Genomic DNA, 14247 nt, shown 5'->3' with positions numbered 1-14247 from the left:
GAAATTATTTAGTGGCATAAAAAAAGGTTTTGAAACCAAAAGTTTTATCAAAAAATTAATAATGGTGAAATCAGGAAATTTATTCTTTACTTTTTTTTCCGATGTAATTAGAGAAATGTATTTCAATAAACGTTTGGTTTTAATAATTGATTTGTTTTATTTAAATATAGTTTCTATTTACTTTTGTATCAGCGTTTTATTTATTTTTGGTTTGCGAAATGATCTTTGACATTAAACTTGTTTTTTTTTAATTAATTAAAATAATGCAGTATATCTTGTAAAAAGTGCAAAGATATGTAGTTTTAATTAGTACATTACAAAATTTATTTTTCTCCTTAAATTTAAATTTACCTCCACATTTTAATGGCACTTGTTACGTGTTGCCAACTGCATCAGTGTTGATATTTTTTTAGTAATTTCATTTTCACATTTTTATCTGAGTGAAAATATGCAAAACATCTGTTTTTGACGCATTTTCTCTTTCTGTATTTGTAGAAGGACAACAAAGGACCAATTAACACAAAGTAAGTGTTGATTTTCTATTATACATATTTAAAATTAAATCTTAATTACTATTTTTTAATTATTTCAATTTTCCAATTATTGTTTAATAACATATTGGTGCATCTTTGTGTAACTAAATACGTCAATAAATTAACTTTGGACTTTCCAGTCACTCTTATGCGAATAAACAACGCAATTAACAATCTGCCATTTTTAGTTATGGAAGAGCATCTTTATGACGAGCTCCTGGTGGAGCTCGAGTGCCCCATTTGCACCAATTACATGTCCCCGCCGATCCGACAGTGCGCCACGGGGCACAGCGTTTGCGACGCCTGTCGTAAAAAGCTCCCCAAGTGTGCTTTGTGCCAGGGAAATTTCACTGAATGCCGTAACCATTCCTTGGAGGCGCTAGCGGTGAAGATGCGTTATCCATGCATTAACAAAGTGTCAGGATGCACTGCGAAACTCACATACACGGAACGCGAGACCCACGAACTGCGGTGCGCCCTTAAAGGCTTCAAATGCGCCATGGAGAAGTGCACATGGGTGGGCAGACTAGAGGATCTTGCCGCACATTGGGCTTCAAAGAAAATGTCCAGCAAGCCATACCACAAGAGCAATGTTTGCCACACCAAAATGAAATCTGAGTCTTATTATGTCAACATGGTGAATGCTTATGATAGGCTGTTTTGGTTCAAGTGTAAACTTACAAAGAATAAGTTGTATTGGGCTGTGCAGTACATTGGGAATGCGGCTGAAGCTGAGGGTTATTATTATGAAATTGAAATTTTTAAGCCTGGAAAGACCAAGAAGAAAATTCTTTTGAGTGATTATTGTCAGAGCATCGAGCTTGAAAACAGTCAATTGTTTGGAGATGATTCTTGTATTTGTATCAATACTGATGCTGTTAATGGGTTCGTAAGTAATGATCAACTCTTAATCTACTACTTGAGGGTGAATGCTGTCAAAGATGAAAAACCAGACCAAGCTCAAGGACAGGTCGCACAAGATGTTACATTTAAAACTGACAAAGGGGGCAGACAAAGAGACAGGTCTAAGGGACCTCCAAATCTTGCCAAAAAGGATTACAAGAAGAAATTTAACCAACATCAAAATCAAAAACTAAACAAACATAAGGATGGATTTGTCTTATTGTAACTTTTATAAGGGAATAATTTCACATTATTTTATATTAATCAAATTATGTTACCTCGTTACTGCTTAAGTACAGGTTTAAAAACAGATTGTGTATTTTGTGTAACTACCTTGACCTTGTAAAATAATGAAATATTCAAAACTAAAAAACAATTGTCCCGCGATTTTTCTTATTTAATAAGACAATTTGGGCATTGGACTGCGAGCGCAAAAAATGACGTTTTTTGACCTCAACCTATATGTCATATAATCTAACCTTAAAATTGTGTAAAAAAAACTTTTCATCACGGGCCCCATTTATTTATTAGTGTGTCTTGCATTTAAGCAATGTCCGTTTTAAGAATTTTGAACCCAAGTGAAGCCTTCAGAGCTGTCTTTAGATTACAAAACAGGAGTCTATCATTGTGTCCCAAACTGCAAATTAAACAGAGTAAGTACCAATTTTTAAATTACACAGTGGCAACTATCTTTTATTTTATAGTTGAGGAAGTTCAAACTGATAAAAATATAACAATCAGTGCTCAAATTTTACCCTCTGGACGAGAACCCTACCTTTTGCAGAATGCACACTCTTCGTGTTGTCCCATTTGTGCATCCGGTTTGGACATAAAACACACTGATGTTTTAATATTAAGCCAATTTGTCCGTTCCGATGGGTGTATGTTACCACGAAGAGTAACTGGTTTATGTAAGAAACAGCAAAAACGGATGTCATCTCTTGTTACAATGGCACACAAAGCGGGTACGTTGGTTTAGGTGTTGGCGATTAAACCTTCACATTTTTTATAGGGCTTATGCCGAATTTGAAACCTGAGAACAGCCACAAGGACCCAAAGAAGAGGCCCCTATGGAAGAAATTTAACAAATATTTTGATGAATCAACAATTAAGTGTTAAAAAAAAATTGTCACTAAATGGGTTTTTATTCAATATGTAAAAATAACTGAGTACAAATGTTAAAATATAAAACATAAAAGCTTAAAACTACTTTCCCTTTCTCATGTTCATCAGTAATTCAAATCTTCTATTTGATCTCACTCCCTTGATGGTACATTTTCGTGCTTCAAGTGTATTTTTACTGGGTTGTTTTTTATTGATGATACTTTTAATTTCTTCATGTCTAGTACGTGCTTTTGTACCTTTCAGGTTGAAGTTTAATGGATTAGAAGCACCAAAGGTGTTGACGTTACCATTCTTCTCCATCAGGACTCTCTTTTCAACACTTGTTTCACTTGTAAGAGATCCAAAATTGGTTTTCTTCATCAGTGGAATGTGACTTGCAAACATTTTATTGGCTTTCTTCACTAATATATCTCTCTGTTCAATTGTAAATGTTGGTTTAGTAAATTTGAAAACAGGCGATTGTACTTTATTTTCAAATGTGTAAGTTGGTTTATTGAATTTGAAGACAGGAGTCCGGGTCTTCACTTCACATTTGTCGTCCTCATCCACAAGACTGTCATTAAAGTTATTTTTCACACTCTTTGGCAATGGTGTTGAGGGCAAGGGAATAAAAGTCATCGATTGAGTTCTTTCAGCTGTGCCTGGAGCAAACCTCAACCGTTTTTTCCCATTTTTCTCAGATGTAGCAACTTCATTTTGTGGCTTCTTCCCTGATAGTAACATTTTCGCTCTTTCTTCCTTTCTTTGTTTATACTCAACAATATTTTCTGTCTTTTCCATAGCTCTTTTGTGAATAGCCGCAAAATTTGGCATTTTAATATTAGAAAGAGGTTTTTTCGCTGAATGTCTGGGAGCACTTGACATCAATTTTGGCAAATTTCGAAACTTAACGTCTGGAGTGCTGTGTCTGGAATTGGATGTTGAGGGCTGTGGAGCGTTAATCCAACTTGGGCTACCCTTTATTTGAAACGGTGTATTGTGCACCTTGTTCCACTTTTTTCTACGAGTCACTTTAGAAAACAATTTGGGAGTTACAGACTCTTCTGATTTATCGTCACTAGATGATGATTTGCTTAAATCTTTCTCTGATAGTGATTTCAAGAGTGATACATCATTAACACTATTTTCAAGTTCATATGTTCTCCTTCTGATAGATGTCTCATCACTGCTTCCGTTCAAAGATGGCTGTATTGGTTCTTTAGCTGAATGTACAGACAAATATGGTGAAGTTTCCTCTTTTAAACTTTGAGTTGATGGCGATATTGGACTGGGTAATTCACTGATAACCAAGTTTGAACCAAGAGAGTCTTTCTTTTCACTTAACTGGTCAGAGATAGTCGTTTCATTGACCTTGTTTGGAATCCAATTTTCATTTTGTATAGTGCTATCCCTCACTTCTATGCAACTTGAACTTCCCTCATCATGTACGGAAATCAAACTTAAAACAGTATTGCAATTTTCCGACAGTTCTCCAACAGAATTTTCCTTCCAATCAGAAGTATTTGAAATAGCATTAAATGTCTCGTCATTTTCTTCAGTACCGTTCTCGCCGTCTATTTCACAATGCTTGGCGCTTTGAAGATTTTTAATTTTTCTGGTGATGTTCATCTCAACTTCATCATTTTTTTCATTTGGAACAGGCGAGGGCAGTGGCACAGGCGACGGCGGCGATTTTATCTGTGAATTTTTAATTTTCCTGATTGAAAAGGATCTTTCATTACCACTACTTCCACTCTCATCCAACTGGAAGACGGACAAATTCTGTTTTTTGACCTTTCGTTTGACTCTTTTATCTTCTTTTTCCGTTGCTGAAGCATCAAAACTGATGGTAGAACAGATCTTCTCTGAATATACAGATAAATATGGTGAAGCTTCATCTTTTAAACTTTGTGTTGAAGCTGATATTGGACTTGGTAATTCACTAAAAAGCAAGTTTGAACCAAAAGAGTCTTTCTTTTCACTTAATTGTTCAGAGATTGTCGTTTCATTGATCTTCTTTGTAATCCAGTTTTTATTTTGTATAGTGCTGTCCCTCACTTCTATGCAGTTTGAARTTRCCTCATRCTCACTAAAAACAGTCTTGCAATTTTCCAACAGTTCTCCAACAGAATTCTCCTTCCAATCAGAGTTATTTGAAATAACATTAAATGTCTCGTCATTTTCTTCAGTACTGTTCTTGTCGTCTATTTCACAATGCTTGGCGCTTTGAAGATTTTTAATTTTTTTGGTGATGTTCATCTCAACTTCATCATTTTTTTCATTTGGAACAGGCGAGGGCAGTGGCACAGGTGACGGCGGCGATTTTATCTTTGAATTTTTAATTTTCCTGATTGAAAAGGATCTTTCATTACCACTATTTCCACTCTCATCCAACTGGAAGACGGACAAATTCTGTTTTTTGACCTTTCGTTTGACTCTTTTATCTTCTTTTTCCGTTGTTGAAGCATCAAAACTGATGGTAGAACAGATCTTCTCTGAATATACAGATAAATATGGTGAAGCTTCATCTTTTAAACTTTGTGTTGAAGCTGATATTGGACTTGGTAATTCACTAAAAAGCAAGTTTGAACCAAAAGAGTCTTTCTTTTCACTTAACTGGCCAGATATTGTCGTTTCATTGATCTTCTTTGTAATCCAGTTTTTATTTTGTATAGTGCTGTCCCTCACTTCTATGCAGTTTGAACTTCCCTCATTCTCACTAAAAACAGTCTTGCAATTTTCCGACAGTTCTCCAACAGAATTCTCCTTCCAATCAGAGTTATTTGAAATAACATTAAATGTCTCGTCATTTTCTCCATCACTGGACTCGTCTATTTCACAATGCTTGGTGTTTCGAAGAATTCTCATTTTTTTGACGATGTTTTTCTCAATATTATCATTTCTTGCATTTGGTCCAGGCAAGTCAAAAGGCACAGGTGACGGTGACGCTTTTGTCTTATAATTTTTAATTTCTCTTCTTGAAAAGGATTCTTGATTACTACTCTTATCCAACGAAAGTTTCTGTTTGTTGACCTTTGGTGTTTTGGTACTTTTATCTTCTTTTTCTGTTGTTGAAGCATCAAAACGGACGCTAGGAGAGATCTTCTCTGTGATACGTCCAACTTGTGCCTTCTTCTTCTTGACTTTGATGTGAATTGGACTTCCTTCACCATCACTTACTGGATTCTTACAATTTTCTGACATTTCTTGTCTAATTGATTCCTCTTTATTAAAATTAAAACTTTTCATAATGGCATTAAATGTGTCTTCATTGCACTTATCTTCTACTTCATAATGCTTCGTACTTCTAAGAACTTTCTTAGCTTTGACGACTTTTCTTTTCTTTAGTTTATTATCATTTTTTTCTTCTGGGACAGGTGATGACGGCGACTTTATCTTACAATTTTCAATTTCTCTAAAGGAAAAAGACTCAAAGACCGACAAAGAATCTTTGACCTTTGGTGTTCTGGTACTTTTATCTTCTTTTTCAGCTGTTGAAGCATTAAAACTGATGGTAGGGGAGATCTTCTCTGTAATACGTCCATTTTGTGTACTCGTTTTCTTGACTTTGATGGACATTGAACTTCCCTCACTGTCGCTTACAGAATTCTTGCAATTTTCTGACAGTTCTTCTCTAATTGATTTCTCCTTAAAATTAGAATTTTTTGTAATGACATTCAATGTCTCTTCATTGCAGTTGTCTACTTCATAATGCTTGGTACCTCTAAGAATTCTCTTAGCTTTGACAAATTTTCTTTGCTTTACTTTATAATTTTTTTCTTTTGGAGCAGGTGACGGCGGGGACTTTATCTTTGAATTTTCAACTTCTTTGAAAGAAAACAACTTTTCTTCGCTTTTTCCACTCTTATCTAAGATAGGGAGATTCTGTGTTGGTGACTTGGTATTTTTCTTTTCCTTTTCAACAACTGAATCATTAAAACTGAAGTAAAGCAAATCATTGGTTTTTCTGATTTTTCGTGCACTTCTTGTTTTTTTGGTGCTGTTTAAAGGGGCATTTTTATTTTCCACTTCAGGTGTAGATAATTTTTTATTTAAACGTCTGCTAGACCTCACTGACATTTTAGTACGAGCTAAAAAACAATTTCTATACAATCTTTGTATTTAGAAAAGTTGTTTTACCTTTAACGTTGCATTAGACATATAACATCCAACTTTATTGATGATTTTCAAGACAAACCACATAGACACTCAAACGTTATGTTATGAGCGTGACAGCTAAACAACGGTTTTTTTGAATTTGACATTGGAGAAAGAAGCGTCCGTGATTGGTCCATATTTAGATTGGCATGACGTTTAAAAATTTAATTAGTTAATAAAAGCACTGAAGACTCTTAAATATTTATTAATAAATGTACGTATAATAAGACTTTTAATAATTTAATACATAATGACCAAAAACAATTTAGTAATTTTGTAATAAATCAAATATTTATTCCATTTTTTTAGGATTGGTACTTGAAAATGTTTTCGCTATTGCAGGACATCGAGTTATTTTAACTACGGACGCACTACGCACTTGTCCTAAACACAGGAACGTCCATGCAGCGTTAAATAATTAGAAAACTATAATTTTGACGCTAAAAACCGCATTGGGGATTAAATTTAACTCTATTTATTATTGTAAGTTCTCTTCTTGCTTTAATTCAAACATTTTTTGGACAATTTTACAAAAAACATTGAGAAAAGGTTATATTAAAATCTTTATAAATTGTGTAAACAGTATTTTTTAGTCTTAAAATCGTTCTAGAAATCTGTGTTGTGCAATAAATTGCTTTCATTTCAGATACAATTGCAACAAGTAGTGTTTTTCCCAAAAAAATGAACCAGGATCAGCTGCAAGAGGGTGTCCCGGAGCATCCTGTACCCCATCCAGAGGGAATCTTTAGCTCAGGTATGCAAGGGTGGGCTGATGAAGAATATGGTAATTGTGTGTTTTCAACCAGATTGTTTATCTTTGGTTTTACTCTTATAGGGAGTGGACTCCCCCAGGGTGCTGTAAATGAAAAACAACTTCCATCGTTATTATCCCTAAAAGTGGACCCTCCTGAACAAATGATAGAAACGCCACCAACTGAAGTGGTTTTACCTCAAGTGTTGGAAGAGGTGTTGGCGTTGAAAAATCAGAGAGCACGGGAACTGGAAAGAGAAGAAACGGAAACAGCAGTACAACAGCCGCCTGCTAGAGAGGCGCTTTGGGAGAAAGATGATAATATTGTAATATTGTTAAAATTTGCTCTTAAATATGTTTAATACAAATTGTTTTTTTTTTAGGAAACTGTGGCTGAAAATGAAGAAGAAAACCAAGTTAAGGAGACCACTAAAATCAGTAAAAATAAAAAGAAGAAGAAAAGGAAGAAGAACAAGAAAAATAGGGAGAATGAACAACATAAGGAGGCTGAGGAGGAGAAAAAGGATGTACACGAGAATGGGAATGCAGATGTGGAAGTCGAGTAAGTGATTTTTCTGTTTATTTAATCAAATTAATATTTTTCTTTTTTTAAAGGTATGTTCAAGAGACAATTGGTCTTCTTGAATTGGCACCACAATACAGGCAGTTTTATAGTATTTTTGATGTATTTAAAATATCTGATCAAAAGCATGATATCCCACCCCCAGTACTAGCAACTCCAACATCATTATCGAGTAAATCAATGCTAAATACCGTGGGAGACCACTTTCAGGATGAAATGGAAGATGGGGAAGACGTAAGTTCTGATTTACATTCGGGATTGGAAATATTAACTTTTCTCTTTCAGAAAAAAATGGACGATAAGTCGAAAATGTCCAAAAGAAAACTTAAAAAACTGACCCGACTTAGCGTTGCTGAGCTTAAACAACTTGTAAGTAGGCCGGACGTTGTAGAAATGCATGATGTAACAGCCAGAGACCCAAAACTTTTGGTACAATTAAAGGCTCACAGGAATACTGTTCAGGTCCGTATTTGTTTTTGTATTATTAAAAATAATGAAAGAGTTTTGTAGGTACCCCGTCATTGGTGTTTCAAACGGAAGTACTTACAAGGTAAACGTGGTATAGAGAAACCACCTTTTAATCTTCCAGATTTCATTAAAAGGACTGGAATTATGGAGATGCGTGCGTCATTACAAGATAAAGATGAATCGAAAACACTCAAAGCTAAAATGCGGGAAAAAACCAGACCTAAACTTGGAAAAATTGATATTGATTATCAGAAATTACATGATGCCTTTTTCAAGTATGTTTTTTATTTTTTATTGGAAATAGCTGAAATAGTCATTTTTAGGTGGCAAACTAAACCCAAAATGACCATCCATGGCGACCTCTATTACGAAGGCAAGGAATTTGAGACAAGACTAAAGGAAAAAAAGCCTGGAGATTTAACAGAAGAATTGAGAACGGCATTAGGGATGCCTGTGGGTCCTAACGCCCATAAAGTACCACCACCATGGTTGATCGCCATGCAACGTTATGGTCCTCCACCCAGTTACCCCAATTTGAAAATTCCGGGATTGAATGCCCCTATTCCTGACGGTTGTGCCTTTGGGTACCATGCTGGTGGGTGGGGGAAGCCGCCAGTAGACGAAAATGGAAAACCATTGTATGGTGATGTGTTTGGAACAAATGTTACCAACATAGATGTAAGCATTTAATATTTTTATTTCATTTTCTCAAAAGATATTTCAATGGTAATTTTTTAGGATATCGGCGAGGACCCTTCCGTCGATCGCACCCTTTGGGGCGAGCTCGAATCCGAATCCGAGGAGGAGGATGAAGAAGAAGAGGAAGACCAAGATAACCAACAAAACGCTGCTGATGAATCTGGTCTCGTCACTCCAGCTGAAGGATTAGTGACACCTAGCGGTCTCACGAGCGTTCCAACTGGTATGGAAACGCCTGAAGCTATTGAATTGCGGAAAAAGAAGATTGAGAGCGAGATGGAACAGTAAGAATTACCAAGTTGTGTTTAACGGAATCTTAACTTTTGTTTCACAGAACAGAAAATCCGATCTTGTATCATGTAATTCCCGAGAAACGCAATGAGAGAATAGGCGGTTCAATGATGGGCAGTAGCCATGTTTACGACATGTCTGCTGTTGGGGCAGCCCCAGCAACCAGTCGCAAACCAGGGGATAAAGAAGGTATGGTGGAGTTGGCTCTTGATCCATCTGAATTGGATATGGACAGTGACGCAATGGCAGTTCGTTATGAACAACAAATGAGGGAAAATCAGTCACAATTGCAGAAGGAAGATCTCAGTGATATGTTAGCTGAGCACGTGGCGAAACAAAAGGTAATATATTCTCTTCTATTCAAACTATTGATTAATAAAAATCGCTTTTGTTTTAGAATAAACGCAAGCGCCAACAGCAAGACACGAAACAAACGAAAAAATACAAAGAATTCAAGTTTTAATGCATTTCTATGGTGTGAATATTTGTCGTGCTAATTTTTTAATTGAGGTAATAATTGATTTATGATGTAATTAATTTGGCGATAAAAATATTAGAACTAGGAAAAAATCATTTAATAGTTTATTACTTCCCATATTAATTATTACACAAATTCTTCTTACACAATATAAGAACATAAAAAATGATTATTTGTTTAAATTAAATCGGCGACATTCATCGGCATTTCGTCAATCTGTGTGGAATAATACTGTTCAATATCCCTCAAAATTCTGATATCATCCGACTTGACGAAATTGATAGCAACACCCTTTCTACCAAACCTCCCAGACCGACCAATACGGTGAATGTACAATTCACGGTTATTCGGCAAATCGTAATTAATAACCAAACTGACTTGCTGGACATCAATACCTCTCGCCCACACATCTGTCGTTATAAGTACACGACTTTGGCCCGACCTAAACTCCTTCATAATGTTATCCCTTTCTTTTTGGGGCATATCACCATGCATTGAACTGACGGTGAAATTGTTTTCACGCATTTTTTCAGTCAACCAATCGACTTTACGTTTAGTGTTACAAAAGATAACAGCTTGGGTGATTGTCAACGTATCATACAAGTCGCAAAGTGTATCAAATTTCCACTCCTCACGTTCAACGGCGACGAAGAATTGTTTGATTCCTTCAAGAGTCAATTCATCGCGCTTTACCAAAATACGAATCGGGTCTGTCATGAATTTAGACGTGATTTCCAAAATTTCGTGGGGCAAAGTCGCAGAAATTAAAACGACTTGAGTGGAGGGTGGGAGAAATCTGTAAACGTCATAGATTTGTTCCTTGAAGCCTTTGTTTAACATTTCGTCAGCTTCGTCCAAGACCAGCATTTTCACAGATCTGGTCCTAAGGGCTCTTCTTCTGATCATGTCTGCAATTTTAATTTTTTGAGTAAGAAAAATTAATTATAAGGCTTCATTATAGGTACCATAAACTCGTCCTGGTGTTCCACTAACAACATGCTGTCCATAATCCAACTTTCTTATATCTTCGCCAAGGTTGGTCCCCCCAATACAGGCATGACACTGCACGTTCATAAAATCCCCCAAAGCCAGAATAACTTTCTGAATCTGCACCGCCAATTCTCTCGTTGGCGACAAGCAAAGTACTTGGGTTTCGCGCGTTTGCAAATCAAGAGATTGCAAAATAGCGATTGAAAATGTAGCCGTTTTGCCGGTACCTGATTGGGCTTGGGCGATGACATCTCTACCCTTTATTATGGGCTTAATAGACCTCTGTTGGATAGCGGAAGGTTTCTCAAAACCTGAAAGCAATGACCTCAATCCTAACCTCACTGACCTACATTTTCCTCTTACCATATGCAAAGACACCACGAAGAAGCTCTTCTTTCAGGTGCATATTCTTAAATTGTTCGATGACTTCGACATCTTCGCTGGTTTCGAACTCGACGTTGGATAAGTCTTCAAACGCCGCATTGCGGTTTGAAGGTTTTGCTGTTGCCATTGCTTCCGTCGAAGAAGACAATGCTTGTTGAAATAAACTTTAAAACAACTTAATTAATGTCTAGTTCACTGATGCACAACACTTGGGGCAACTGTCTTTCAATAAGGTATTTGCATTTTTGGGACCGTTTGGCCACTTATACGACGTCCAACGGTTTTATTGAAGCGTTGAGATAAATTTAACACTTAGTTTTCACCTTCCCTAGTTTTTAATAACTTTTTTCGTCTGTATATTGTTTGCACGCGACGATTTTTAGCGTTTTTGACATTTGACGAAAAACATGGCGTCCGTGAAAGATGGCGCTAGTGAAGTTTTCTTAACGCTGAACGTAGAAAAAATCAAAAACCACCAGATGGCGCAATTATTTTTTCAAATTTTAAAATTTGCGACTAAAATAATCAGTAAGGGGCTCTATTAAGACAGTTTTATAACCAACATAAAATATATTTCCCAAAAAAGCAACAAATAACTTTGAAAATTACAATTTTGCTAATGTCATGCTAAATTCACAGCTTACTTTTCGTTTGCAACCAGTCTAAAACAACGGGGGTATAATACGAAATAATTACATCAGCCCCTGCTCGTCTCAAAGACACCAAAATCTCGCAAAGTGCTGTTTTAAAATCTAAGGCCCCTGCTTTCGCGGCGTGATAAATCATAGCATACTCTCCTGAGACTTGATATACGAACATTGGATACTCGGGGTAAGCCCTTTTAACGTCCCTTAAAACGTCCATGTAGCTCATTACAGGTTTCACCATAAGCATGTCAGCCCCCTCAGCTACATCCCTAGCGGCCGCACGCAAAGCAATTCCCGAACTACCTGGGGGCAATTGGTAACATTTCCTATCGCCAAAAGCCGGTTTCGACTTAGCGGCGTCTCTGAAGGGGCCATAGAAGCCTGACGCGAATTTCGCCGTGTAAGACAACACTGCAGTTTTGTGTCTTAATTGGCATTCCGCTAATTTGTCTTTTATTGCTCCAATCCGGCCATCCATCATGTCTGAAGGGGCCACAATATGGGCACCCGCTTTGGCATACGACGCTGCTATCTCAGCAATGCGTTTTATGCTTTCCATGTTATTAATAGAACCGTCCGGAAATAAAATTCCGCAATGGCCATGAGAGGTGTAAGGGCAAAGACAAACGTCGCAAGCGATCGTCAGAGAAGGAAACCAGGAGATCAACTTTGGGAGGGCCCGAATTACGGGATTTTGGGGGCTGTCGGCGTGGCTACCTATGTCGTCTTTTGGGAGTTTTTCGGTCACACCGAAAAGGAGCACTGACGATAAGCCCTTTTCAACTAGTGGTCCCAAATGATCTTTTAATTTGTTAATGCCATAGCGGGAAACTCCAGGCATGGAGGCAATAGGTTGGACAGCGTAATCGTTTTCAACAATGAAAATGGGGTACATGAAATTGTCGGAGCCTAACTCAGTTTGGAGACTTTGCCATTTTCGAAGAGTTGGGTTGAATATGCCGCTATGTAGTGTGTGGCAATTTTTAACATCTTTTTGGGTACTCATTTCTGTGTAACTAAAAATGAATATGATTTACTCTTTCAGCTTATTTAAAAATCACCTTCTTCTTTTGTTCCGTCCTGTCAATGTCCTCCACTTATCACCTATTACGTTTTAGCTTTGTCACTACTGAAAGCTCTTTTTCAACTAAGACATAACCTCACTTTTCGAGTTGAGTCGTTGAGTAGAATAATTGTTTTTAACATTTAAAAATAAATGTGGTTTTAAAATACAATTAATAATGAGTGATTTAGAAAGTAATAACAGCGATAACGATGAAATTGGGAGTGAAGAAAGGGTGAGACTGTTATAAACATTTCTATGTTTATCCCCACGTTTTTAGGAGAAAATTAAAGAGCGTTTGAGTAACTTGAGTTTTGAAGAATTGCAAAAAATGAAGCAGAAAATAGGGGCAAAACTGTACAATGAAACAGTCTTCCAAACTAAATCACAAGGAAATAAAACAACATTCAAACGGGCTAATAAAAATAGGCCCAGAGAAATGAGTTCAAAAAGGCCAACCAGATTGGAAAACAACGTAATTCCCGTGAAACACGTTTTAAACAGAGATCCAAGATTTGAACCCATGTGTGGCACTTTCGATAAGAAAACATTCAAAAAAGACTATAAGTTTGTAAATGACTTGAGAAAACAAGAAAAAATTCAGTTACAAAAGCAGCTGAAGGAAACAGCTGATCCTGCAGAAAAAAACAAGTTAAAATTTGTGATACAAAGATTAGTAAGTTGACAATTATAGCATATTAAAACTGATATAACTTATGTTTCTAGGAAAATCAAATTCGTGAAGATGAAAAGAAAGAGCGCGTAGAACAAGAAGAAAGTAAGGAGAAGTCTGAACTTAAGATAAAGTTGAAGGCGGGAGAAAAAGTTCATTTTAAAAAGAGATGTAAGTTTTTTTATTACAAAAAACGTACAAAACGTTCAGGGATTGTAATATTGGTTTCCAAACACCTAAAGTCAAACAGGTTTTGAACTGGGGGTTCCATCATCAATTTTATTGCATTCTTCTATTGGATTAAATTGTTTGTTATTTTGTTACAGCTGTGAAACGACTGGAAGGATTAATTAGCAAATTTGAACAGTTGAAAAAGACTAACAAGTTACAAAAGCACCTGGAGAGAAGATCTAAGAAAGTTTCTACTAAAGAACGTAAAAAGTTAAATAATATTCCATAATTGATAAAAAATGCTACTTTTTTTGAAAATAAAGACAATTATGTTCTCATGATAAAAAAGTG

The 14247-nt window shown here is 36.3% G+C and overlaps 7 protein-coding genes across 9 annotated transcripts; 4 read left to right on the top strand and 3 right to left on the bottom strand.

Moving 5' to 3' along the window:
- Positions 1 to 386: 386 nt before the first annotated feature.
- LOC123011168 (E3 ubiquitin-protein ligase sina-like) lies at positions 387 to 1748 on the top strand. The gene is made up of 2 exons (XM_044408489.1): positions 387 to 524; positions 722 to 1748. The coding sequence occupies exon 2, from the start codon at positions 724 to 726 to the stop codon at positions 1660 to 1662; it is 939 nt and encodes a 312-aa protein (XP_044264424.1). The 5' UTR covers positions 387 to 524; positions 722 to 723; the 3' UTR covers positions 1663 to 1748.
- A 124-nt stretch (positions 1749 to 1872) lies between these two features.
- Positions 1873 to 2655, top strand: LOC123011169 (28S ribosomal protein S18a, mitochondrial). The gene is made up of 3 exons (XM_044408490.1): positions 1873 to 2089; positions 2141 to 2401; positions 2449 to 2655. Exons 1-3 carry the CDS (start codon positions 1987 to 1989, stop codon positions 2553 to 2555), a joined length of 471 nt encoding a protein of 156 aa, XP_044264425.1. The 5' UTR covers positions 1873 to 1986; the 3' UTR covers positions 2556 to 2655.
- LOC123011167 lies at positions 2563 to 6802 on the bottom strand. The gene is made up of 2 exons (XM_044408488.1): positions 6681 to 6802; positions 2563 to 6631 (listed from the first exon to the last, which is right to left on the bottom strand). Exon 2 carries the CDS (start codon positions 6618 to 6620, stop codon positions 2643 to 2645), a length of 3978 nt encoding a protein of 1325 aa, XP_044264423.1. The 5' UTR covers positions 6621 to 6631; positions 6681 to 6802; the 3' UTR covers positions 2563 to 2642.
- A 223-nt stretch (positions 6803 to 7025) lies between these two features.
- LOC123011994 (splicing factor 3B subunit 2) lies at positions 7026 to 10063 on the top strand. Of its 2 annotated transcripts, none has more exons than XM_044409733.1 (11): positions 7026 to 7181; positions 7345 to 7452; positions 7534 to 7775; positions 7833 to 8011; positions 8065 to 8266; positions 8318 to 8494; positions 8543 to 8775; positions 8824 to 9178; positions 9239 to 9483; positions 9534 to 9831; positions 9888 to 10063. In XM_044409733.1, the coding sequence occupies exons 2-11, from the start codon at positions 7380 to 7382 to the stop codon at positions 9951 to 9953; spliced, it is 2070 nt and encodes a 689-aa protein (XP_044265668.1). In that variant the 5' UTR covers positions 7026 to 7181; positions 7345 to 7379; the 3' UTR covers positions 9954 to 10063. The 2 variants fall into 2 exon arrangements, with proteins under 2 accessions (XP_044265668.1, XP_044265667.1); XM_044409732.1 differs by having other exon boundaries at positions 7345 to 7482.
- On the bottom strand, positions 10060 to 11765 carry LOC123011996 (eukaryotic initiation factor 4A-III). The gene is made up of 3 exons (XM_044409737.1): positions 11322 to 11765; positions 10934 to 11269; positions 10060 to 10876 (listed from the first exon to the last, which is right to left on the bottom strand). The coding sequence occupies exons 1-3, from the start codon at positions 11467 to 11469 to the stop codon at positions 10146 to 10148; spliced, it is 1215 nt and encodes a 404-aa protein (XP_044265672.1). The 5' UTR covers positions 11470 to 11765; the 3' UTR covers positions 10060 to 10145.
- A 132-nt stretch (positions 11766 to 11897) lies between these two features.
- Positions 11898 to 13203, bottom strand: LOC123011997 (delta-aminolevulinic acid dehydratase). Of its 2 annotated transcripts, none has more exons than XM_044409738.1 (2): positions 13051 to 13203; positions 11898 to 13005 (listed from the first exon to the last, which is right to left on the bottom strand). In XM_044409738.1, exon 2 carries the CDS (start codon positions 12993 to 12995, stop codon positions 11976 to 11978), a length of 1020 nt encoding a protein of 339 aa, XP_044265673.1. In that variant the 5' UTR covers positions 12996 to 13005; positions 13051 to 13203; the 3' UTR covers positions 11898 to 11975. The 2 variants fall into 2 exon arrangements, with proteins under 2 accessions (XP_044265673.1, XP_044265674.1); XM_044409739.1 differs by having other exon boundaries at positions 11898 to 12997; positions 13051 to 13185.
- Positions 12910 to 14244, top strand: LOC123011998 (ribosomal RNA processing protein 36 homolog). The gene is made up of 4 exons (XM_044409740.1): positions 12910 to 13287; positions 13333 to 13728; positions 13779 to 13896; positions 14052 to 14244. The coding sequence occupies exons 1-4, from the start codon at positions 13231 to 13233 to the stop codon at positions 14183 to 14185; spliced, it is 705 nt and encodes a 234-aa protein (XP_044265675.1). The 5' UTR covers positions 12910 to 13230; the 3' UTR covers positions 14186 to 14244.
- Positions 14245 to 14247: the final 3 nt, after the last annotated feature.

The sequence above is a fragment of the Tribolium madens genome, unplaced genomic scaffold (assembly GCF_015345945.1).
Source record: "Tribolium madens isolate multiple individuals breed KSU strain unplaced genomic scaffold, Tmad_KSU_1.1 Scaffold_91;HRSCAF=231;Tcas5.2_LG7, whole genome shotgun sequence".
NCBI lineage: Eukaryota > Metazoa > Arthropoda > Insecta > Coleoptera > Tenebrionidae > Tribolium > Tribolium madens.
This window is presented reverse-complemented; position numbering and strand designations above follow the sequence as displayed.

What these genes read in the sequence shown, in the direction of transcription:
- LOC123011169 (XM_044408490.1), top strand. Translation starts at nt 1,987, where the DNA reads ATGTCCGTTTTAAGAATTTTGAACCCAAGTGAAGCCTTCAGAGCTGTC. An exon ending in CAAACTGCAAATTAAACAGA is followed by an intron (nt 2,090 to 2,140) that starts GTAAGTACCAAT and finishes TTTATTTTATAG; the next exon opens with TTGAGGAAGTTCAAACTGAT. An exon ending in TACAATGGCACACAAAGCGG is followed by an intron (nt 2,402 to 2,448) that starts GTACGTTGGTTT and finishes CATTTTTTATAG; the next exon opens with GGCTTATGCCGAATTTGAAA.
- LOC123011997 (XM_044409738.1), bottom strand. Translation starts at nt 12,995, where the DNA reads ATGAGTACCCAAAAAGATGTTAAAAATTGCCACACACTACATAGCGGC.
- LOC123011998 (XM_044409740.1), top strand. Translation starts at nt 13,231, where the DNA reads ATGAGTGATTTAGAAAGTAATAACAGCGATAACGATGAAATTGGGAGT. An exon ending in AAATTGGGAGTGAAGAAAGG is followed by an intron (nt 13,288 to 13,332) that starts GTGAGACTGTTA and finishes CCACGTTTTTAG; the next exon opens with GAGAAAATTAAAGAGCGTTT. An exon ending in AATTTGTGATACAAAGATTA is followed by an intron (nt 13,729 to 13,778) that starts GTAAGTTGACAA and finishes TTATGTTTCTAG; the next exon opens with GAAAATCAAATTCGTGAAGA.
- LOC123011996 (XM_044409737.1), bottom strand. Translation starts at nt 11,469, where the DNA reads ATGGCAACAGCAAAACCTTCAAACCGCAATGCGGCGTTTGAAGACTTA. An exon ending in TCGTGGTGTCTTTGCATATG is followed by an intron (nt 11,270 to 11,321) that starts GTAAGAGGAAAA and finishes CATTGCTTTCAG; the next exon opens with GTTTTGAGAAACCTTCCGCT. An exon ending in AACACCAGGACGAGTTTATG is followed by an intron (nt 10,877 to 10,933) that starts GTACCTATAATG and finishes TTAAAATTGCAG; the next exon opens with ACATGATCAGAAGAAGAGCC.
- LOC123011994 (XM_044409732.1), top strand. Translation starts at nt 7,380, where the DNA reads ATGAACCAGGATCAGCTGCAAGAGGGTGTCCCGGAGCATCCTGTACCC. An exon ending in AATGCAGATGTGGAAGTCGA is followed by an intron (nt 8,012 to 8,064) that starts GTAAGTGATTTT and finishes CTTTTTTTAAAG; the next exon opens with GTATGTTCAAGAGACAATTG. An exon ending in CAAATGTTACCAACATAGAT is followed by an intron (nt 9,179 to 9,238) that starts GTAAGCATTTAA and finishes GTAATTTTTTAG; the next exon opens with GATATCGGCGAGGACCCTTC.
- LOC123011168 (XM_044408489.1), top strand. Translation starts at nt 724, where the DNA reads ATGGAAGAGCATCTTTATGACGAGCTCCTGGTGGAGCTCGAGTGCCCC.